This window comes from Callorhinus ursinus, unplaced genomic scaffold, assembly GCF_003265705.2.
Source record: "Callorhinus ursinus isolate GAN/ISIS: 27379988/994484 unplaced genomic scaffold, GSC_fseal_2.0 scaffold63, whole genome shotgun sequence".
In the NCBI taxonomy this organism is placed as follows: domain Eukaryota; kingdom Metazoa; phylum Chordata; class Mammalia; order Carnivora; family Otariidae; genus Callorhinus; species Callorhinus ursinus.
The window spans coordinates 2098679-2119024 of NW_027397125.1; the positions used below are offsets into that span (position 1 = coordinate 2098679).

Here is a 20346-nt window from a genome sequence, read left to right on the forward strand (position 1 = left end):
GCCGTTTGAGATTTACAGAGCAGGGGCACGGTGCTCACGTCAGTAGAATCAGTATCATAAACGAGATTTCATTCACTCAAGAAATATTTATGGGGTACCTGCCACACACTGTTCTGAAGGTTGGGGATCTAACAGGAAGCTCAGAGGTCTTAGCTTCTACTGAGGTACGAGAGACAATAAGCTCATAGACAGGAAAGGGTAGAGTGTGCCAAGTAACAGGGAACCAAACAAAACAGGGTGTGGGGGACAGAGAGCCTGGGGGTGGGCGTGGGTGGATTGCTGTTTTATGCACAGTAGTTGGCTGTCCCGCTGGGAGATGTCTGAAAGAAATGGGGGAGCCGGTCTTGGTCTTGCAGATATCTGGGTGAAGAACAATCCTGGCAGAGGGAACATCAAGTTTCCTCGAGGCAGGAGCATACCTGGTGTGTTCCAGGAACAGCAACAGGCTAGTGTGTTTGCAGGAAAATGAATGAGACGGGGAAAGGGATGAGGGGAGACTAGAAAAAAAGCAAGTGGTCCGGCCGCGTGGACCCTTGCACTCTCAGTGAGCCGGGAGGCTGACAGAGGGCTCTAAGCAGATGAGATTTCCTTACCAGAGTTGCTGGGTTGAGAACTGAGTACCAGGGACAAGGACTAACAGGCAGGAAGCCAGGAGGGAGAGGGTAGTGGTTTGGACCTGGGCAGAGTACTAGAGATGGTGAGACGTGATCAGATAGCTGGACATATTTTGAAAGTAGGGTGAATAGGATTTCCCGACAGATTAGGCATGAAATGAGATCAGAAGAGGAGTCAAGGCGAATGGCAAGGTTTTGGCACGAGGAGGATGCAATTTACCGAGATGGGGAAGACGCTGGAAGGACTAGGTTTTGTGAGGGAGAAAGAGCTCAGTTTTGGACCTGTTATGGGGGAGATGTGACATATTAATCTGGACTTCAGGGGGGAGGTTTGAGCCAGAGGGGTCATTATCATTGTTGTGGACTGAAGGTTTGTGTGTCCCCCCCCCCAAATTCCTATGTGGAAGTTCCAACCCCCAATGTGATAGTATTTGGAAGTGGGGGCTTTGGAAGGTGATCAGGTTTATATGAGGACATGAGGGTGGGGCTCTTGTGGTGGGATTGGCACGCTTATAAGAAGAGACACCAGAGAGTTTGCCCCTTTCTTTCTCCACGTGAAGGCACCAAGGAAAGGCCATGTGAGGACATACAGGGAGGGTGGTCATTTGCCAGCCAGGAAGAGAGACCTTACCAGAACCTAACCATGCTGGCAGCCTGATCTTGGACAACCTTGTCCAAGCTTGATCTTGGACAAGCTTCCAAGCTTCCAGAACTGTGAGGAAATAAATTTCCATTATTTAAGCCACCGAGCGTACAGTATTCTATTATGGCAGCCCAAGCTGACTAAGTCAATCATACAGGGGACATCTGGCACCATCGGGCTAGGCCAGACCACCTAGGGCACTAGTATAATTGAGAACAGATGAAATCTGGGGGCTGAGGCCAAAGCTTACAGGTGAGAAAATGAGAAGGAACCAACACAGAAGACTGAAGAGGGAAAGTCAGCGAGGTAGGAAGATTGCCGAGTTAGAAGTGTCCAGGAAACCAGGGAAAGCACATGCCTTAAGGACAGAAAGTGGTCTAGCGTGTCAGGCGCTGACAAATCAAAGGAGGGCTCATTCACATGTGGGGGTCCTGGGCACCGTGACCAGAGTTGTCTCTATGGAGTGATGGGACTGAAGGTCTGAATGGGTGGGTCCAAGAGAAACCTCAAGAGAGGAACTGGAGACAGTGCTTAGAGACAACTCTTTCTGGTCATTTTGTCATAATAGAACAGTAGCCGGAAGGGGATTTTGTCCAATATGCGGAGCTTAAGCTAAAGCATTGGGTAATCCAGTCTCAAAATAGTCCCAAATGATTGCTGAGGACTGACAAGCAAGTCAGATGAGGCACAGCTCAAATGCCATCAGTAATTATAGAAATATTTTTAGAAGGTTCAGATTTCTTTGACCAAGTGTTTTTGCGGTATTCTTGCAATCTAAATGGAAAATTTTAACAAACAAAAAATTGCACAGGATCTTTCTTTTAGAATTCTGCAGACACAAATAAATTTTGGTCACAGTGATGTCTAGCAATCCAGCTCGAGCTTGTTCCTTTGCAGACATTAGTAACCAGTCCACTACAATGATTTCTCTGGCTTTATAAGGCACACTCTCTGCATGAGTTGGATGGTCCTTCCATGGTCTCTGTGCTATGCTTGGCCAGACGCAAAAGCACCAGTTTCGATCAGCAACTTCCTACTGATAGTATCTAGTCTCCAAATTCCAAAGAAAAACTAAAATGTTTCAATATTCACAGTTAGACGCAAGGAAACATACTAGTGTCTATTGAGATGTGAGACACGTTGCAAATGAAAAAAAAAAAAAGATCACACTGGAGTTTAAATTTTCCATTGTTTTCTTTCTCTCTGCCAGAATAAGGTTGCCTAAAATTAGTGATGCTTGCAAATATAATGAAAAAAGGTCCCGATAAGAAAATCATATATGTGTATGTACATTCACACACATACATATGCATGTACACACACATAATTTCTCATAATGGATAAACCAAGGAGTAATCATTAGTATTATGAAAGAATTCACCAAGCTACTCTTTAAGCAGCAGTTAGTATCCAAATGCACCTAGATTCACAATTATAAATTATTTGACCAAGGGTCTTGGGAATATAAGTGCAATAAAGGGGATAAACCACTAGATTTAAAAGGTAAAGATTTAGTAATAATTCAAAACAAAAAAACAGTCTTAAGAATCTCAAAAGTAGTATGCTTTCCTTGCAATACAAAATACTTGTGCATTTGTTCTGTTTATTCGAAAGTTAGGCTGACCTCTATCTCTGTACCCCTCTGTGTCAACGGATATTAAGTAGGTACTCAGTAGCACACAGCAGGAAATTTTTTTGAACGGAAAAATACTGATCAATTTGAGAGCAACTGCTTTGTCAGGAACAGACTTATTAATTAAGGTGTGGCCCATTTGACCACAACAGATAGAATTTCAGCCCTAACTTAACCTGACATGCACATTTTGCTGGTATCTTTACTGGTTTCAGTTCTATCAGTATTGTTTTCAAAAGGTGGTGCCCCTCTTACCTGGTAAATTAAAAAATAAACAGAAAACAGTGAGTCCTATATAGGTCAGAAGACATTTTAGTGTACCTTACTCACAAGACAGGAACAGAAAACATGCACAAAGGACTTCGAGAAACACATACTCTTGCTAGTTTGGAAAGAAAAAAAAAAGAGTTATAATTTGCCAATAAAAGATGGAAGGAAGAGAAATGTGGCTTGTATGCTGAAAAACACAATTCTGGGGTTATCCAGTTTCTCATTCCTCTGCCAAAACTGCTGCTCTCAATGACCTCGGTCAAATCATTTAATTCTTTCAATTTGCTCATCTAAAAATTCTGTAAACCTGCAAGTCCTCAAATATTATCCAATTATTTTTGGTAATTTGATTTTTACTGAATGTAGGGGATGGAAACTCATATAAGTGATAGAAAGTACCCCCAAATGGTAGAATCAAAGGTCCCTTTTCAACAGAGAGGCATACATAAATAAATGTTATAGTAAATTGGGTGTTGTTACTGTTAAACACCCAACTCTCATTCATCACCTGGTGGGCAGTGCAGGGAACCGGAAGAAACCCACCAGTGTGGGGTCTGGTCAAGCTTGGTAGGTTACCTAACATTTTTTTTTTGTTTTTAGAACAGCTTTATTGAGGTAAAAGAACACACAATATATTCTATGTATTTAAAATGTAGAAATTTTGTGAGCTTTCATATATGCACACACCCATGAAACTATCACTGCAGTGAAGATAGTGAATATCTGCTTAACCCCCAAATGCTCCCGTGTGCCCTTGGTAGTCCTCACCATTGCCCAAGCAACCACTGACCTGCTTTCTGTCGCTGCAGAAATCTCTTTGGGATTTGGCCCATTCTTTATAGATGTTAAGTGTAAGCAAAGAAATTTGCCGCCCCCCCCCCCACTGTTTCCTCCCCTGCCAGGATTCCTACTTCATGGGATTTGATAAGACAGTAAAAATGCTTTGACAGTCACATATAAACTACTGTATCATCCCCTCCAGTTAAGTAGTTTAGTTAACATATATTTATTGAGCATCTACTATACGCAGGCACCATATCAGGAGCTTGGAAAACAGCAGTGAACAAAATAAGACACCTGTTCTTATGCACCTTTTATGCCAGTTGGCGAGAGACAAGAATATGTCAATAAACAGGTGATCACATACTATGTCCAGCAGTAATTAGTCCACTGTAGAGAAATAAGGCAGATAAGGGTAAACCGAAAAGAAAAGAATGGTGGATGGCCTTGTACTTTGAGTGAAATGATGGGCCATGGAGCACAGGGAACAGAAGAGTGCAGTGATGTGACTTAAGGGTTGGAATCACCTCAGGCTGCTCTATGGAGACCACTGGGGGCAAGAGGGGTAGCAGGGAAACCAGGAGGAAGCGACTGCAGTAGTCCAAGCAAGAGGTGGTGGTGCATTAGGAATGGAAGAGGTAAGAAGTGGCTGGGGTCTGGATACGTTCTGAAAGTGGGCCAACAGCTCATGATTTCTTTTCCCCCCAGAGGCTTTATGAATGCTTCATAATGACAATGTTCCTAACTTATGTACTACTTCCTACAGTACAAGTATAATACTGAGCAATTAACACGCATTAACTACTTTAATTCTCCCAACACTATGAAGTAGGTTCCTACTTTTATACCCATTTATATATAAGGAAACTGTGGCAGAGTAGTTAGGAACATGACCCACATCACATAGTGGTAGGTTGACCGAGCTGATATATGAGTCCAGGCACTCCGGCTTCAGAGTCGACGCTTTAATGATATGTTATATCACTTCTCAAGGTTACTGTGTAAGAGAAATAATAACTATTTTGATCCAGATGAACCTCATCTCATCAGAAAATTGAGAAACAAATATTATGATGGTCATTCACTGAAAGCTGAGGGTCTCAAACAAAAATTTCAGAAATAACCTTTTTATCTTTTGTGAAGAGCAAGATAAGCCACTTTTCATAGGTCCACTTGGATAAGGTCAAACTACCTGGCCACTATTCACAACCACAAATACATTCATGGTGAGCGCTGTTGAAGGCTGCCCTGAAAAGGCACTCGACTCCAAGCATTTGGAAAAGCACTAGCTATAAAATGGGGGCTGGGCATGAAGGATTCACAGCATTAGGGCCGTAACTGTCTGCCTTCTGATGAAGTTTTTCTTTCTGGTACTTTCTTTTCTGGTTTTTCTTTAGTATAAGAATAGCTATCTTCACTTTATCAAGAGCCAATGGTCCCCTACTTCACCATCACTAAGAATTTCTGGGAGACATTCTGCTTTTCCTATTTCTCGAGTGCTGGATCTTCCTCTCAGGTCTCCTGGGAAACGGGCCGGGATTTTACGGACGAAGAAATTGAGGCCTAGGAAGAATAAGAGATTTGTCTAGGGTGTCTTGAGTTAATTCCATGACAGAGCTGGGATGGTAATGCTGAGATCAGAATGTTCCCCATGTTTTTATAGAAGGCTTTGAGCTCAGCCTGTGACAGGTGCTTCTGCTGTTTCATCAGATGAGTCTATTGTACAAGAGCTGGGCAAACACAGTGTGAAGTCTGCACACAGAGGGGTGGGCAATCACACATGTTTTTAGAGTTTCGGGCTACATTTTGCTTAATGCTCTATTTGGGCGTACTTCAATACTTCCTGCCAATGCAGAAATCTATACACATTAGGGAAAGTTGGATTGTTCAGTAATACACCTGATTATAATTCTAACTTCAGGAGGCAACACATTTCAAATCTTTTTCTAGAACATCCGCTATAGTCATCCTAAGTACAACAGATGAGACATAAAATCTTTTATGAGCCAGTAAATAGAAGCTTCTGCGGCACAATGTTTCAAGTAAAGATAAAAGTACTCCTTCTTTTCAATCCTATAAAATGGAGAGCTTTAGTCATTTATTCCTGGCTAAAAGAAGGAGAAAAAGCCTGAGAGATCAGAGACAAATCCTCAGGTTTCTTTTATTCAAACCTGTCAACAAACACGAGCAACAAAGCCCGGACACCTATTACCGATGTGTCCGTGACTTCTCCCTGCCTGCTCTATGGACATGGGTGTGTGAGGATGCATCAGGACAGACATGGGCTTCAAGATCTTTTTAGCATCGGGGGAAACAGAAACAAGATTTACAGATGGGAAATTAACTAACAGTTGGAGAGGCTGGTGTTTTCCTTGATCTTCAAAATGTTACCTCCTTTTTCCCCATCCACACAGGATAAAATGAAAAAAAGAATTCATCTCTAAGCTCATTGCTTTCCTAAGAAAACACTAAACTTGAATGTTAACTGCTGCCCTTCATTCTCCCAGGTAACCTAACTAGTTGAACGAGCTCCTGTGACACACAGCTTCATGATGACTCTTCGGGGCTGACAAAGGAAAAGGCAAGATATGAAAGCTTTCTGTTTTGCAGTAAATTTTGCCCAAAGCTTGGACGAGGAAATACGAAGGGTTAAGACAAACGCTTTCTGTTTTGCCCACAGTTCGGAGAGGGATACATATTGCAATCCATATAAGGTAAAAATATTTCACCTTCAAAACACACTGCAGGCATTCTCTTTAGAAAATTAATCTATTTCGATATTCATTTCGCATCACAGGGCATCATGGAATTAAAAGAACACAGGCTTAAGGTGTCAGCGAGCGTGGGTTCAAACGCAGGCTTCACCACTTACTGCCATGACTGTCAGATGTGATGCACCCCCAGGTAGCCAGTTTCTTCATCAGTGAAAAGGGGATCACACTGCCTTCTTTTAGGATTATAGGAGCAGTTAGTGATATCGCTAGGTTTCCAGACACAGAGCAGGTGTTCCACAGATGATTTTAGTATGAATTAAAATAACTTTGGTTGGCTTAGATGTCATTCTACCTTTTTTATCGCAAAGACATTTCAAACATATGGTTTTCTATCCTCCCTAGACAATAAGAAGATTTAGAATGCTTTCACTCTCATCACCCTCTCTGGTCTTATATGGTTTCCAGCTGGTATTTTTATGTTACCTTGCTTCTAACTCCCTTAAATGATTCATTAGGACTGATGCTTGTTTAGATTTTACCAAAAAAACCCACACTTACCAGTTTATCTCCTCACCGTCACCGCACACACTTGACAGCCTCCCTCCTAGGCTCATTACACTTCTTAGTAAAGTATGTATTTTTTGTAGCCTTTTGTTCGGAAATAATCTTAGAGTCACACCAAGTTGCAAAAAAAATGTACAGGGAGGTCCCATGCACCTTCACCCTGCTTCCAACAATGTTGACATTTGGTGTAACTATAGACAATAACAAAGCCAGGTCACTGAAATTGGGACAACCCGCAGAGCTTACTCAGATTTATAGAAGCACTGGTGTGTGTGTGTGTGTGTAATCCTATAATATTGAACTGCATGTAACTACTACCCCAACATTGCTATGTAATTGTACCACCATAACAAGGCTCCCCCATGCTACCCCTTCGTAGTCACCACCCCCAAAGCCCCTGGCAACTACTAACCTGTTCTCCATCTCTATAATTTTATCTGTATGGCGTTTTATATAAACGGGATAGTACCTTTAGAGTTTGGGGGCTTTTTTTTTTCTCTGCATAATTCCCTTCAGGTCCAACCAAGTTGCTGTATGTATCAGTATCTTATCCCTTTGATTGCATTAGAATTCCAAAGCATAGATGTACCACATTTGTTTAACTATGCACCCAATGAAGGATGCTTGGGTAGTTTTCAGCCTGGGAACATTCATGTGCAAGTTTCTGGGTGAACATAAGTTTTCATATTCCTGAGATAAATGCCAAAGAGTGCGATTGCTGGGTCATATGGGAAGTCCATTTTTAGTTTTAAAGTTAACTGTAAAACTATTTTCCGGAGTGGCTGTACCATTTTACATTCCACCAGCAATATGAGTGACCCACTTTCTCGGCATCCATGCCAGCATTTGGTGTTATCATTATTTATCATCCTAACCATTCTGACATGTGTGTGGTGATATCTCACTGCGGTCTGAATCTGCATTTCCCAAAAGGCAAATAATGAACATATTTTCCTGTGCTTATTTACTATCTGTATATCCTCTCTAGGGAAATGTCTCCTCCTGATTTTTTTGTCTATTCTCCAGCTGGATTGTTTGATTTTTTGCTATTGAGTTTTGAGAATTCTTTATATATTCTAGATACTAGTCCTTTGTTGGTTATGTGATTACAGAGATTTTTCACCCAGACTATGGCTTGTCTTTTCATCCTCTTAGCAGGGTCTTTTTTGGATGAGGCCCATTTTATCAACTGTTCCTTCTATGGGTCATGCTCTTGGGGTGATGGCTAACAACTCTTCACAAAGCTCAAGGTCCTAAATAGTATTTCCTATTATTTAGAAGATTTCATAACTTTGTGTTTAAGCCCGTGATCTATTTCAAATAAACTTTTGTATAAGGTTCAAGACTTAGATTAAAGTTCTGGGTTTTGCCTGCAGATGTCCAATTGCTCCAGCATGATTTGTTGGAAAACCTATCTTTCCTCCATTGAATTTTGCAATTTGGCTAAAATCAGTTGGACATCATTGTGTGGGTGTATTTCTGGGTTCTCTATTCCATTTCACAGACACATGTCTATCCCTCTGCCCACCCACACAGTCCTAATTAATGTAGCTCTATGGTAAGATTTGAAATCAGGTAAACTGATTCTTCCCTCCTTATCCTTCTTTGCCAAAGCTGTTTTAGTTATTCGAGTTCCTTCACCTTTTTAATATAAGTTTTAGAATTATCTAAAAAAATCTTGCTGTGATTTTGATAGGAATTGTTTTAAACCAGTAAATCCATGTGGGGGAGAAGTAACATCTTTACTTTGTTGAGCTTTCTAATCTATGAAAGCAGTATGTATCTTCAATTATTAGGTCTTTGGTTTCTCTCATCAGCATATTGTAATTTTCAGCACGCAGATTTCCAATATACATGTTTTACTAGATTTATACCTAAGCGTTTCATTTTCTTTGAAGCAGTTATAAGTGGTATCGTGTTTTTTTTTTTTTATTTTGCCTTCCATTTGTTTGCTATTAGAACACAGAAATGCAATGGATTTTATGTGTTGATCTTGTATGTTCTGACCTTGCTAACTCACCTATTACTTCTATGAGGTGGGTTTTGTTTTTGTTTTTTTGGTACAGTCTTTGGGATTTTCTAGTAGATAATGTCATCTGGAAACAAAGATAGTTTTATTTCTCTTTTCTAAATGACATGGCTTTGGGATGCCTGGGTGGTATAGTCAGGTTAAGCATCCAACTCTTGGTTTCAGCTCAGGTCATGATCTCAGGGTCCTGGGACAAAGCCCTGCATCAGGCTCCGTGCTCAGCATGAAGTCTGCTCGAGATTCTCTCTCTCTCTCCCTCTGCCCCTCCCACTCATGCTATGTCTTTCTCTCTAAAATAAATAAAATCTTTTAAAAAATGGCCTGGCTTCTATTTATTTTTCTTGTCTATGGCACTGGCTAGAACTTCTCGAATTATGTTGAGTAAGAGCAGTGAAATTGGACAGTCTCGTCTTGTTCTCGATTTTAGAGGGAAAACATTCAGCCTGTCATCATTAAATATGATGTTAGCTATAGGTTTTTTGTAGCTGCTCTTTGTGAGACAGTTCCCCTCTATTCCTAGTTTGCTGAGAATTTTATTTTTTCAAATAATGAATGGGTATTAGATTTTTTTCAAATGCTTTTGATGTGTCAACTGATGTGATCATATGATTTTTCTTCTTTAGCCTATTGATATGGTAGATTATATTGACTGAATCTCAAATATTGAAATGGCCTTGCATACCTGGAATAAGTCACTTGGTTGTGACATATTATTAATTTCATACACTGTTGGATTTGATTTTCTAATATTTTGTTGAGGATTTTTGTGGGAAATACATATGCTACTAGTTCTTTCAGCCAGAGTTCTGTGAATTCTAAATTCTCTTCATTCTGTTTATTTGAAAATGTCTTCTTTTCACCCTCTCTCCAGTAATAATTTTGCTGGTTAAAGAAATATTAGTTAAAAGTGATTCTCCCCCAGGATTTTGAAGATATGATCCCATTGTTTCCTGACTTCTGGGCTTATAAAAGTATGCTGTTGTCAAGTTTTCTTTTCTTTTTAGATAACCTGCCCTTTCTCTTTGTCTGCTTTAAAGATTTTCTTTTGACATTTGATGTTTTGAAGTTTCCCCACAGCGGGCCTATGCGTAGATTTTTTTTCTAACTCTTGCTTGGGTTTTTGTGTCGTGTTTCAATTTTAAGGCTCAGGTCTGTCTACAATTTTAGAAAAATTCTCATTTGTTATATCTTCTACTATCATCGTCCCCCAATTATTTCTAGTTTTGTCTTCCGGAATTCCTATTAGACACAGGTGGTCTTGGTTGTCTTATCCTGTCTCTGAACTGCCCTTCAACATTTTCTTTTCCTTTCTTTCTTTTCTTTTTAATTTCTCCTCAGATTGTGAGATTTCCTAAGATTTATATTCTAGTTGATGATTTCTCTCTTCAGTTGAATAACCTGCTTTAGGAATTTCAGTGGTCCTGATCATTCCTATGTAAATTTATAGGTTTGGCGTGGTTGTCACTAATATTGTTCCACAGAAATATTCTACTTCTCCTCTAGGCACATTGCTGGCTTGCACTTTCTTTGTCCCTTTTGAGGTTGAGCACAGCCTTGTGCTGACTTTTAGCTGAAATATCCCTGCTTGCAGAAGCCTTGAGAGCCAGAGTAGGATGTGTCATGCTCCCTTTTCTGGCTTTAGTGATGCATTGAAATGAAGCCTCTATCAGCATGGGTCCCTGGGTGGCTATGATCGGCAGCTAATTCTGCACTGGACATGCAATTCAAGTAAGAAACAGACAATGGCAGTGATAAGTGCCACTGAGATCTGGGGATTGTTTGTTACCGCAGCATTACATAGCCTATGCTGACTGATATATTTGGTGATTCCTCTCGGATGCAGCTATTATGAGTTCAGGCTCCTTCCATGTGAGTGGTTCATAAACACCTTTTTCCTTCTCACCCAATGCTCGGGTCAGAAGGCAAACTTCTCTGTTGTTTTCCTGGTCTGCAAGGAAGGTTTTTCCCCTACCCCCATCCCATTTTAGTAAATGCCCACCTATCTGGACCTCTAGCCTAGTTTTGTAGGGGCCATTAGTCTATTTTTCTGTTCATTTTCCTGTTGCTGTGTAAATATCAGAGTCCTAGCCCAAATGCCTGCAACCAATACCCACTTCTGAAATATCTATGCTCACTGTCATTTCTACTTTGATATCCTTCCTCACTTCTGGAACCTAGAGATCTCCTTTATTGTGAACTCAGCTATGTATTAATTTTCTGTTGTTAATATATTTTATCTTATGCTTCCATGTGTTTGTAGGAAGAAGGGGACTGTTGGCATTCTATGCTCCTTAACCTTTGCCATATTGCTAGAAATCTCCCAAAGAATCTCCCTATAAACTTAATTCCTACATGTTCTGGACTCTTTCTGAAACACTACCCACATTCAACTTCACATCAGCTGTCTTCCTGCTGGGATGCCTGGGTCACACCCTTAATGCTGTGGAACAGAGGACTTACAGAGATGGATCCAGATAAATACTCAACTTGGGAGGGGAGATTAGAATTTAGAGACTGATGTCTAACAATCAAATAGGGAGGGAACACCATGGATGGGGTAGTTGCCTGCAGGGGGATTCCAGAAATAATACAGACTAAAGGGTAATTTAAAGGCACATGACTCAATGGAATGTTCCTCTGCCGTAAAAAAAAGAAGGAAATCCTGTCATTTGCAACAGCATGGATGGATCTTGAGGACATTATGCTAACTGAAATAAGCCACACAGAGAAAGACAAATACTGCATGGTATCACTTATATGCGGAATCTTAAAAAATTTAAAAAAAAAAGCCAAAGTCATAGAAACAGAGTAGAAAGTAGTTTCCAGGGGCAGAGGGTGAGGGAAATAGGGAAGGATTGGCAAAAAGTATGAACTTTCACCTATAAAATATATAAGGTCTGAGGATCTAATGTGTAACATGGTGACTACAGTTAACAGTGTGTTGTGTAATTGAAATAAGCTAAGAGGGTAGAACTTAAATGTTCTCACACACACACACGAAAAGATAAATAAGTGACGTGAAAGATGTATTAATTACCTAGATGGGAGGGAGGAATTCTTTCACAATCTATATGTATATCAATTCATCATGATACACACAGTAAATAATTTACAATTTTATTTTTCAACTATACCTTAATAAAGCTGAAAAGAAAAAAAAAAAAACAAAGGCATGTGACTGATGCAGGTAGCAACAATCAGCCAGCCTAAAATGTCATTATTGTAAAAATAACTTGTAACCAAGTAAGGGGAAATACAATGTGAAAGGGCAATGGTGGGGCATTTATTTTGGATCAGGAAAAAGTTGAGGTGATCCCTTTCATTAACTTTGTGAGTATATAAAGTTAGAAGCTAATATATCTCTGACAGGAAATGTTTGACTTTCACCATTTTGATGTAAGTATTTCTAAATGAAATCCGTAATGTCCTACCTGAGAAAACAAAAGATGTAACTGGCATTCTGATTTATTACTCACCTCGCCATTATGAACATAGGGTTAATTGATAGGGTACTTACTATGTGCCAGGTGCCACATTAAGAGTATTACCTATGTGATCTCAGTTGGTCTTTACAACTCTTCTACAGGTAGGTATTTAGGGAAGGGGTTCAGGGATGGAACAGCCTGCCCAAAGACACATACCAGGTAAGTAGTGGAGTCCTGATGAGGTGGCCCCCTCCCCACACCAGCCACTTCTGTGACACTCAGTGTCCTTTGCTGAGGGGGAGGGGACGCCATAGCTACAGCTTTGAATAGCACGGGACAACGCTGAATACGGCAAACAGAAGCCACCCCGGGGGCTCCAGCCCAGCTTTTAGAGGAGTAAGAGTGTTCAAGGCGGGGTATCTATTATTCTGGTTACTGCCCTCATACAAGAGCCGTCCTTTTTTTCAAACAGCCCAACTTTTATTTATCACTCAAAGTCCAATTCAAAGGCTACTTTTCATTAAAAACCTCCCAAGTTACCAAAGTTGGAATTCTTTTCTATCTCTTTTCAGTATAGTGTAGTAGTTAAGCATGTGGAGGCTGGAGACAGCCTGCGGGGGTTCAAACCCTGGCTTTGCTGCTCAGTGTATTAGATACGGCCTGGCAGAGAGGAAGTGTTGGTTGGCATAGAGTCAGTGCTTAGCAAGCTTTAGCTACTCTGATGGCGTCTGCGTTCATGCTTTCTTATCCATATGCCACCTCCATTAGAGCACAAACTCCTGGATGGCAGGAAGCCATTTTATGCTCATTTCCAAACACCTGCACGATCCAAATTCTTCTGCTAACACCTTCATCTCCCTAGATTGTTGCAAGACTTCTAACTGGTCCCCCAACTCTGCCCATGCCGCCTTTAGTCTGTGCCAAACCCAGTAGCCGGAATCCAATCTTTAAAACTGAAGTGATGTCACTGCTCATAGTTCTCCAATATGGCCGTTTCCATTCCGATGTGGCCACAGCATGGCCCAATCTTTGCTGCTGTAAAACCCCTAAGTTACCCAGTCCCCATTGTCTTTCCAACCTCATTCCCTATTCCTCTGTTGCTTTGCAACTCCAACCCCGGTGGTCCCCTTGCTGTTCTGTGAAGGCTCCAGGCGTGCTCTTGCTCAGAGCCTGGGCGCTGGCTGTTTCCTCTGCCTGGAATTCTCCTCCCCCGGATACCTGCGTGGCTGACATCCTCACACACTCCAGGTCCTTGCTCAAATGCCATTTGCTCCGTGTTGGCCTCCCTGTCCATCCTTTTTAAAAACAGCAGCTCTCACAACTTCATCTCTTCGACACTCCCTGTACCCATGCCCCATTTTATTTTACTCCATAGCATTTAGACCATCTATTACAGATTTTATTTGCTTATCATCTGCCTCCCCCAACAGAATAAAAGCTCCAGAAGATCAGAGGCTTGTGACTGTTTTGTTGATTGCATCCAAGACTGCCTCAGTAGGAACTCAGTAAGGATTTGTTAAAAGAATGATATTCTTTCTTCCTACCTAATATAGCACATGTGCCCTGTAGGTAATTAAAATGTATTTGTTACATTGAACTCTTTTACAAAAGGCTCCTACATTACTTGATTTTTCTTAGGAAGGCAAATGGAAGCATAGGAGAGTACATCAACTCCAGAATCGTGCAAAACCAACCCAACTGCTGAACCAAAGCATAAAGCATCTTGTTCAAAGGAACTCACTTCCTCAGGAAAATCTTCAGCTGCATTGGCCTCATTCATTTGCCTCTGCCTTGTCAACACCAGGAACAGTATCAGTATCCAGGTGCCAACTGACCACGGCTGGGGCTGAGTTCCCCCGGGGCAGACAAAGACAGGACACAGGCAAGGGAAATACCTGAATTCCAGAAACGGGATGTCTGTACAAAGGGGCGTGGAGTCATATGAAAAGGTCAGCCACCCTTCCATTTTTGAGTCTACCTAAGCACGTCAAGATGGTGGACGAGAGGGTAGATAAAGGTGGTTCAGGGATCAAATAGGGATCAAAAATAGGGAATGGCAGAGAGTAGAAGGTGAAGCCGACCTAGTGAACAGGTTGCTCTGCAGCTCACGGCGGGAAGGATGTATATTTCCAGACCTCCTGTGAGGGCCGTGCTGGTGATGTGTGCTGGGATTAGATACTCTAGTTTAAGGACATTACCCAGGAGAGACATTTCAAGCCTCCGTATTTTCCTAACAAAATATAATACCTACTTCCCATCCCTTAGTGAGGACTGATTAAAATGCCCTCATGTGGGGCGCCTGGGTGGCTCAAGCTGGCCAACTCTTGATCTCAGCTCAGGTCTTGATCTCAGGGTCGTGAGTTCAAGCCCCGTGTTGGGCTCCATGCTGGGTGTGGAGCCTGCTTAAAAAAAAATGCTCTCATGTGGAGCTATGATGTGAAGATGCTTTCCACCTCTCCTAGGGCATCCTATGACCCTCATTCAGTGATCCACAGCAGCAGAAGCAGCCCTTGGGAACTTGTTTAGAGCTGCAAATTTTGGGGTCCTGCTCTAGATCCACTGAATCAGAAACCCAAGAAGTAGAGCCAGAAATGTGTGCTTTCACAAGGTCGCTGCTAATGTTTGAGAACCACTGTCCTCCGTGAGAAGTGTCATGAGAAAGAATGCAGGAGGGTAAGTGGATAGAGACCAGCAGGGTGGGAAAGCAGATAGAGACCAGTGCGGGGGTGGGGTGCTCTCTTACTCGGGGGAGGGCTCTCTGATGAGCACCATTTGAGCAGAGGTCTGAGTGAAGTGTGGAGGGGGCCGTGCAAATATGGGGGTGCCAGGAGCGAGGAACTGGACCCAGGCAGAGAGTAGCATGGGCATAGTTCCTAAGGAGGGAGACTGGACCGCTGGGACTGCCGGGAGGCAGCATGTATACTTTTAAGTCCTTACCTGGTTACCATGTGTCTTTAGTTATACTGAAATTCCCTCAAATACAAGAACCAGATTTCATATATTTTCTAAATAACTCACCAGGGTACCTTTAACAGTGCCAGAAACTGAACAGATTCTTAATAAATGCATAAATACATAAATGGAGGAGAAAAAACTGGGAAGTGAGCAAAACTCGTGGGGGGAAAATGAAAGACTTATTTTGATCATGATTAGCTTTATGTTACTGGGAGACATGTAGCCAGAGATGTCTGAAAGCCAATTAACACCTTAGAAAAATTCTGAAAGTGAAAAGTTGGTGGGAATAACATTTTTAATGACAGTCACCAAATTTTCGAGCACTCAAACTCAGTGTGATGAAATTAGGAGCTTTTCTTGATGAGATACAGTTATATCAGTTTGATGTCAAACGACTTTCATTTCCTATACCGGAGGATGGGGTTTGGGAGACACCAAACAGAAAGTAGTAACACTAAGTTGAACTGGTACCGAAGGTTTTTCAATTTTTCCTTACGATGCTGAGAAACCAAGTTAATGCACTGTGCAAAGGTTGAAGAGGCTAAAATAAAACCGAACTAAAACAGGAAACCTGACAAACCTAATTGTTCTGTCTTGAAGAAAGAAACACTTAAAGTTTGTGGCACCTGACTGTCCCTTCAAATGAGAAAAAAAGTAGGAAGGAGAGAAGGGTGTCCCAAGCCCCTGTATCAGCTGCTAGGCGGCCATCACAAAGTCCCACAGACTGGGGGCCTTCACCATACAAGTTTATTTTCTCACAGTTCTGGAGGCTGGAAGTCTGAGATCAAGGTGTCCGCAGAGCTATTCCTTTCTGAGGCTTCTCTCCTTGGTTTGCAGGTGACACCTTCTCCCTGTGTCTTTGCATGGTCTTCCTCTATGTCTGTGTCCTAACCTTCTCTTCTTATATGGGGGGTCGGGGGGGAGGGAGGGAAGCGATTCGGCCAATAACAGCCCCTGGGAAAGTGGTTCAGACCGACAAGAAGCTAAGGATCATCATAGTGGTGCCTTGGGGCTCGCTGGGCTGGCTGTCATGCTCCAAAGCAGCTTCTGGATGGAGAGTGAGGCCACTGGTGGTCCACCCAGAACATCATCTCCAGACTTTGAGGCTGTTTAGCTGCAATCCCATATCCCAGAGCTAACTCAAGACATCTGGATGGGACTTCACCGGTTCCTTTGCCCAAGGAGACATATGTCTACGCTACATTGATGCAGAAGGGGTACCTTCCTATGTTCTTACACTCCGCCTGAAATATAAGAAGCTGCCAAAAATCTGTTTCCAGATGTCAGCGGGCAGCCCTCTGGAGGCCACTTCGGGAATGACAGCACCAAGGATGGAGTTCTACTTGGGTGTATGACAGATCTTAATATTGTTTTTAGTATTTCATAGAATATTCTTTAAAGGCTGGTGCAAAAAAATGTCTGGGAATTCTTATAGAATTAGATGAATGTAAAGGGTTATATTTTAAAGTCAGTTTTTAAAGAACAATGAACTTGGCAAGAAACTTTTAAGTGTGCAATGAATCTTGCATTTACCAAAAAATAGCGAGACTGAGCCCACAGATTTTTACATTGAGTTTTCACGGCAAAGAAAACAAAAGAGACATATTAACAAAAATCTTTTCCCCCAAACATAGTTCAGGCAACATCTCTGAACGGCTCATCTCTTATTCCAACCAAACCATAGCGGAGCACGTTGGAATACATCACCTGAATCCAGATACTCCCAAACTCATTCCTGGAGAGAATATGGAGTAACAGCTAGTGTTATTAGGACACATTAAAAATTTGGACTTTTGTCTCCATGGGAGTGATGGGAGAGATTCCTTCTCTAAGTCTCATTTGTCATTCAAGCCTTCGACAACGACCGGCCCCTCAAATTTTCCTCTCCAGCTGCAATCACCCACCCTGACGAGATAATGAGTAGTCAACAGCCAGTCACCTAAGAGCAAGGTCAACTATCAAGACTGTATCAACTCACCCTGTGTATCACTCTAGATCACCAGAAACCTACAGAGTCCAAGAAAATGTGCCTTCTAACAACATGGCTTCATACTGGGTCCGGGGATTTTGAAATTTTACATAAAGGTGTAGCTATATGAAAAAACCTTTTTGTAAAACAACTGTTATTAAATACAACTGTCTATTACATAACATGTTGTCAACACCATTAAGATGCAGGAGTTCTCGGGTTATAATGCTTTAGACTCTTCCTTCTAATGAGCTGGTATAGACCTCTTAAATAATGGAATCCATTTGACTCACTACATTTCCCCTTTTATCTTCTTTTTTGTCTGGGCTGCAATTATAGCAATTATCCCCATCTTAATTTTTCTGGCACACATATTGAGCCCAATTGCTACTTGTGTTAATTCTTGTTTTAATGGTTCTTATATACCTTTATTGTCTTTGAATGAGCCAAATCAAATCTATTTTGAATGTAGAGAAGTATAAATAACAGATAAAACTTGCCTTACTTTCTTCTGTTGCCTTATGAAACTTGACAAAGGGTTTTTTTTTTTTTAATAAGAGTATTTTTCATATCAGAAAAGAAAGCAAAAACATCATCTAGGTGTGTGGGTTAGGGTGGCGTATCACAGCTGTGACAGAGAGAAAGAGAGATCTCACACCGGCTTACTGACAGCTTGAGTTCCTGAAATAGCTCTGGAAATTGAAGGCACCTTTCTAGTGATCTAACCCCATAGCTCCACCTGCAGTATCGAAATGTTTTATGTAAACTTTACAAGAAGGTGATCTGCCAAATCCAGGTTTAGCAACACCCCAGCTGTACAGGGGGAAACAGAAACAGCAGATCCCAAGTCTTCTGCAGGACCCCTCAATGTTATGACCTAAGCAACGACAGACCCTATGGAATCATGGTGGCGCTGGTCTGGGGGGGCTCTGACTCTGAGAAGCAATCACCTCTTCTATTCACCTCCGTTGATGTTTTTCTTACCAACCTCCCATCTGCAAAGTACCCTCAACATATTGTTCAAGGACCTAAGTCTCCTCAGGTAGCCTATTAACTAATGCTTTCTTCAAAGTCTGAGAAATCTATTACAGGGTTTCAACCCAGGAGTTAATAGCTAGAGATTTCTAAAGACACCTGATGAACTTTATTTTTTAAAATAAGCACAAGGGGCACCTGGGTGGCTCAATCGGTTAAGCGTCTGACTTTGGCTCAGGTCATGATCCTGGGGTCCTGGGGACGAGCCCCACATACACTGGGCTCCCTGCTCAGCGGGGAGTCTGCGTCTCCCTCTGCTCCTCCCCCCGCTCATGCACGCGTGCTCTCTCTCTCAAATAAATAAAATCTTTTAAAAAATAAAATAAAATAAGCACAAACCAACCATGAATCTACACAGTAATCTTTTACAAGAACATTCTTTCTTAAGGGTGAAATGAGAGCCAAGAGGGTATAAACTTGGATAAGTGTACTCCCCTCTTTCAGAAAACCTCATATATGAAAACTCAAGCTTATAAAGGAAAATTGGGAGTGACTACTTGCATCGCAAAACCATGCTTCACTATACCAGAGGGTTTCTTTTTTTTTCTTTTTTTGGGGGGGGATTTGATGTCTGATCGTATTTATTTGTCACTCATAGAAAATCTCATTTTTGACTGGACTCAGACTTAGACGTAGAGGCTCTCAGAGAGGACAGCCTCCGTCTCTTGGCAATCTGTTCCTGGTGTTTTTCTTTGGCCTCCTTCATTCTCTTGGCCAAAAGTTTAGCATATTCTGCAGCCTCTTCCTTATTTTTCTTAGTGTGTTGCTTCTTCAAAGCAATACGCCGCCGTTTGTGCTGGAGGACTCGAGTAACAAGACGCTGAATCTTAGGCGCTTTGGTTCTAGGTTTCTTCCTTTCTTTGTTTAGGGGCTTTCTCACAACATACTGGCGGACATCATCTTCTTTAGAGAGACTGAAAAGTTTGCGGATTCTGCTGGCTCTTTTGGGCCCCAGGCGACGAGGCACAGTAGTATCAGTGAGTCCAGGAATATCCTTCTCCCCTTTTTTTACAACGACTAAGTTGAGAACACGGAGATTGGCATCCACAATGCAACCCCGAACAGATTTGTGCTTTCTCTCTCCAGTCCGCCTTGGTCTATAGCAGGAATGCCCCTTACTCAGCAGCGGGCGGACACGACCATGGGTCAAGACACCCTGCTTCATGGGGAAGCCCTGTTTGTCACTGCCACCACTGATTCGGACCACATAACCCTTCCATTCTTCACCCAGAGCATCAGCAGCAACTTCTGTGGCCATACGCTTCTCATAAAAGGTACAAAGTTTGCGTTCATCGTCCACTTCAATGAGTTTCTGGCAGCCAGTAGCTGGGAAAGAGATGTTCAGCTTCATCCTGAAGCAGCCTACCACCTTCGAGGCGCCACGAAAAAGAGCTATACCAGAGGATTTCTTGAAATATTCCTTTCTGTGGCTAATTCCCAGCCCCAAACCCAGTTTTTTTTCTTAGCTTAAAGACTGATTCCGTTTACAAAAAACTACGTTTCGTGACATTCATTACATCGAGTGCAAACAAACTAAGAGGCAATCCTTGTGAGTCCCCCAGTATAGCCAAGTTAAAGTACTCAAGGACTTCTGTTGTATAGAGGTAATTTCTTCATCTTTCCTTCCTTTTTTCCCTTCCCCCATGCCCCGGTCTATTTAATGCTTTTACTGTGTGTGTGTGTGTGTGTGTGTGTGTGTGTGTGTGTGTGTGTGT

The 20346-nt window shown here is 41.9% G+C and overlaps 2 protein-coding genes across 2 annotated transcripts in view; both read right to left on the reverse strand.

Moving 5' to 3' along the window:
* KIAA1217 (KIAA1217 ortholog) overlaps window positions 1-20346 on the reverse strand; it is a 283716-nt gene that overhangs the window by 111737 nt on the left and 151633 nt on the right.
* On the reverse strand, window positions 19191-19996 carry LOC112839087 (small ribosomal subunit protein eS6-like). The gene has a single exon (XM_073885542.1). The coding sequence runs from the start codon at window positions 19980-19982 to the stop codon at window positions 19236-19238; it is 747 nt and encodes a 248-aa protein (XP_073741643.1). The 5' UTR covers window positions 19983-19996; the 3' UTR covers window positions 19191-19235.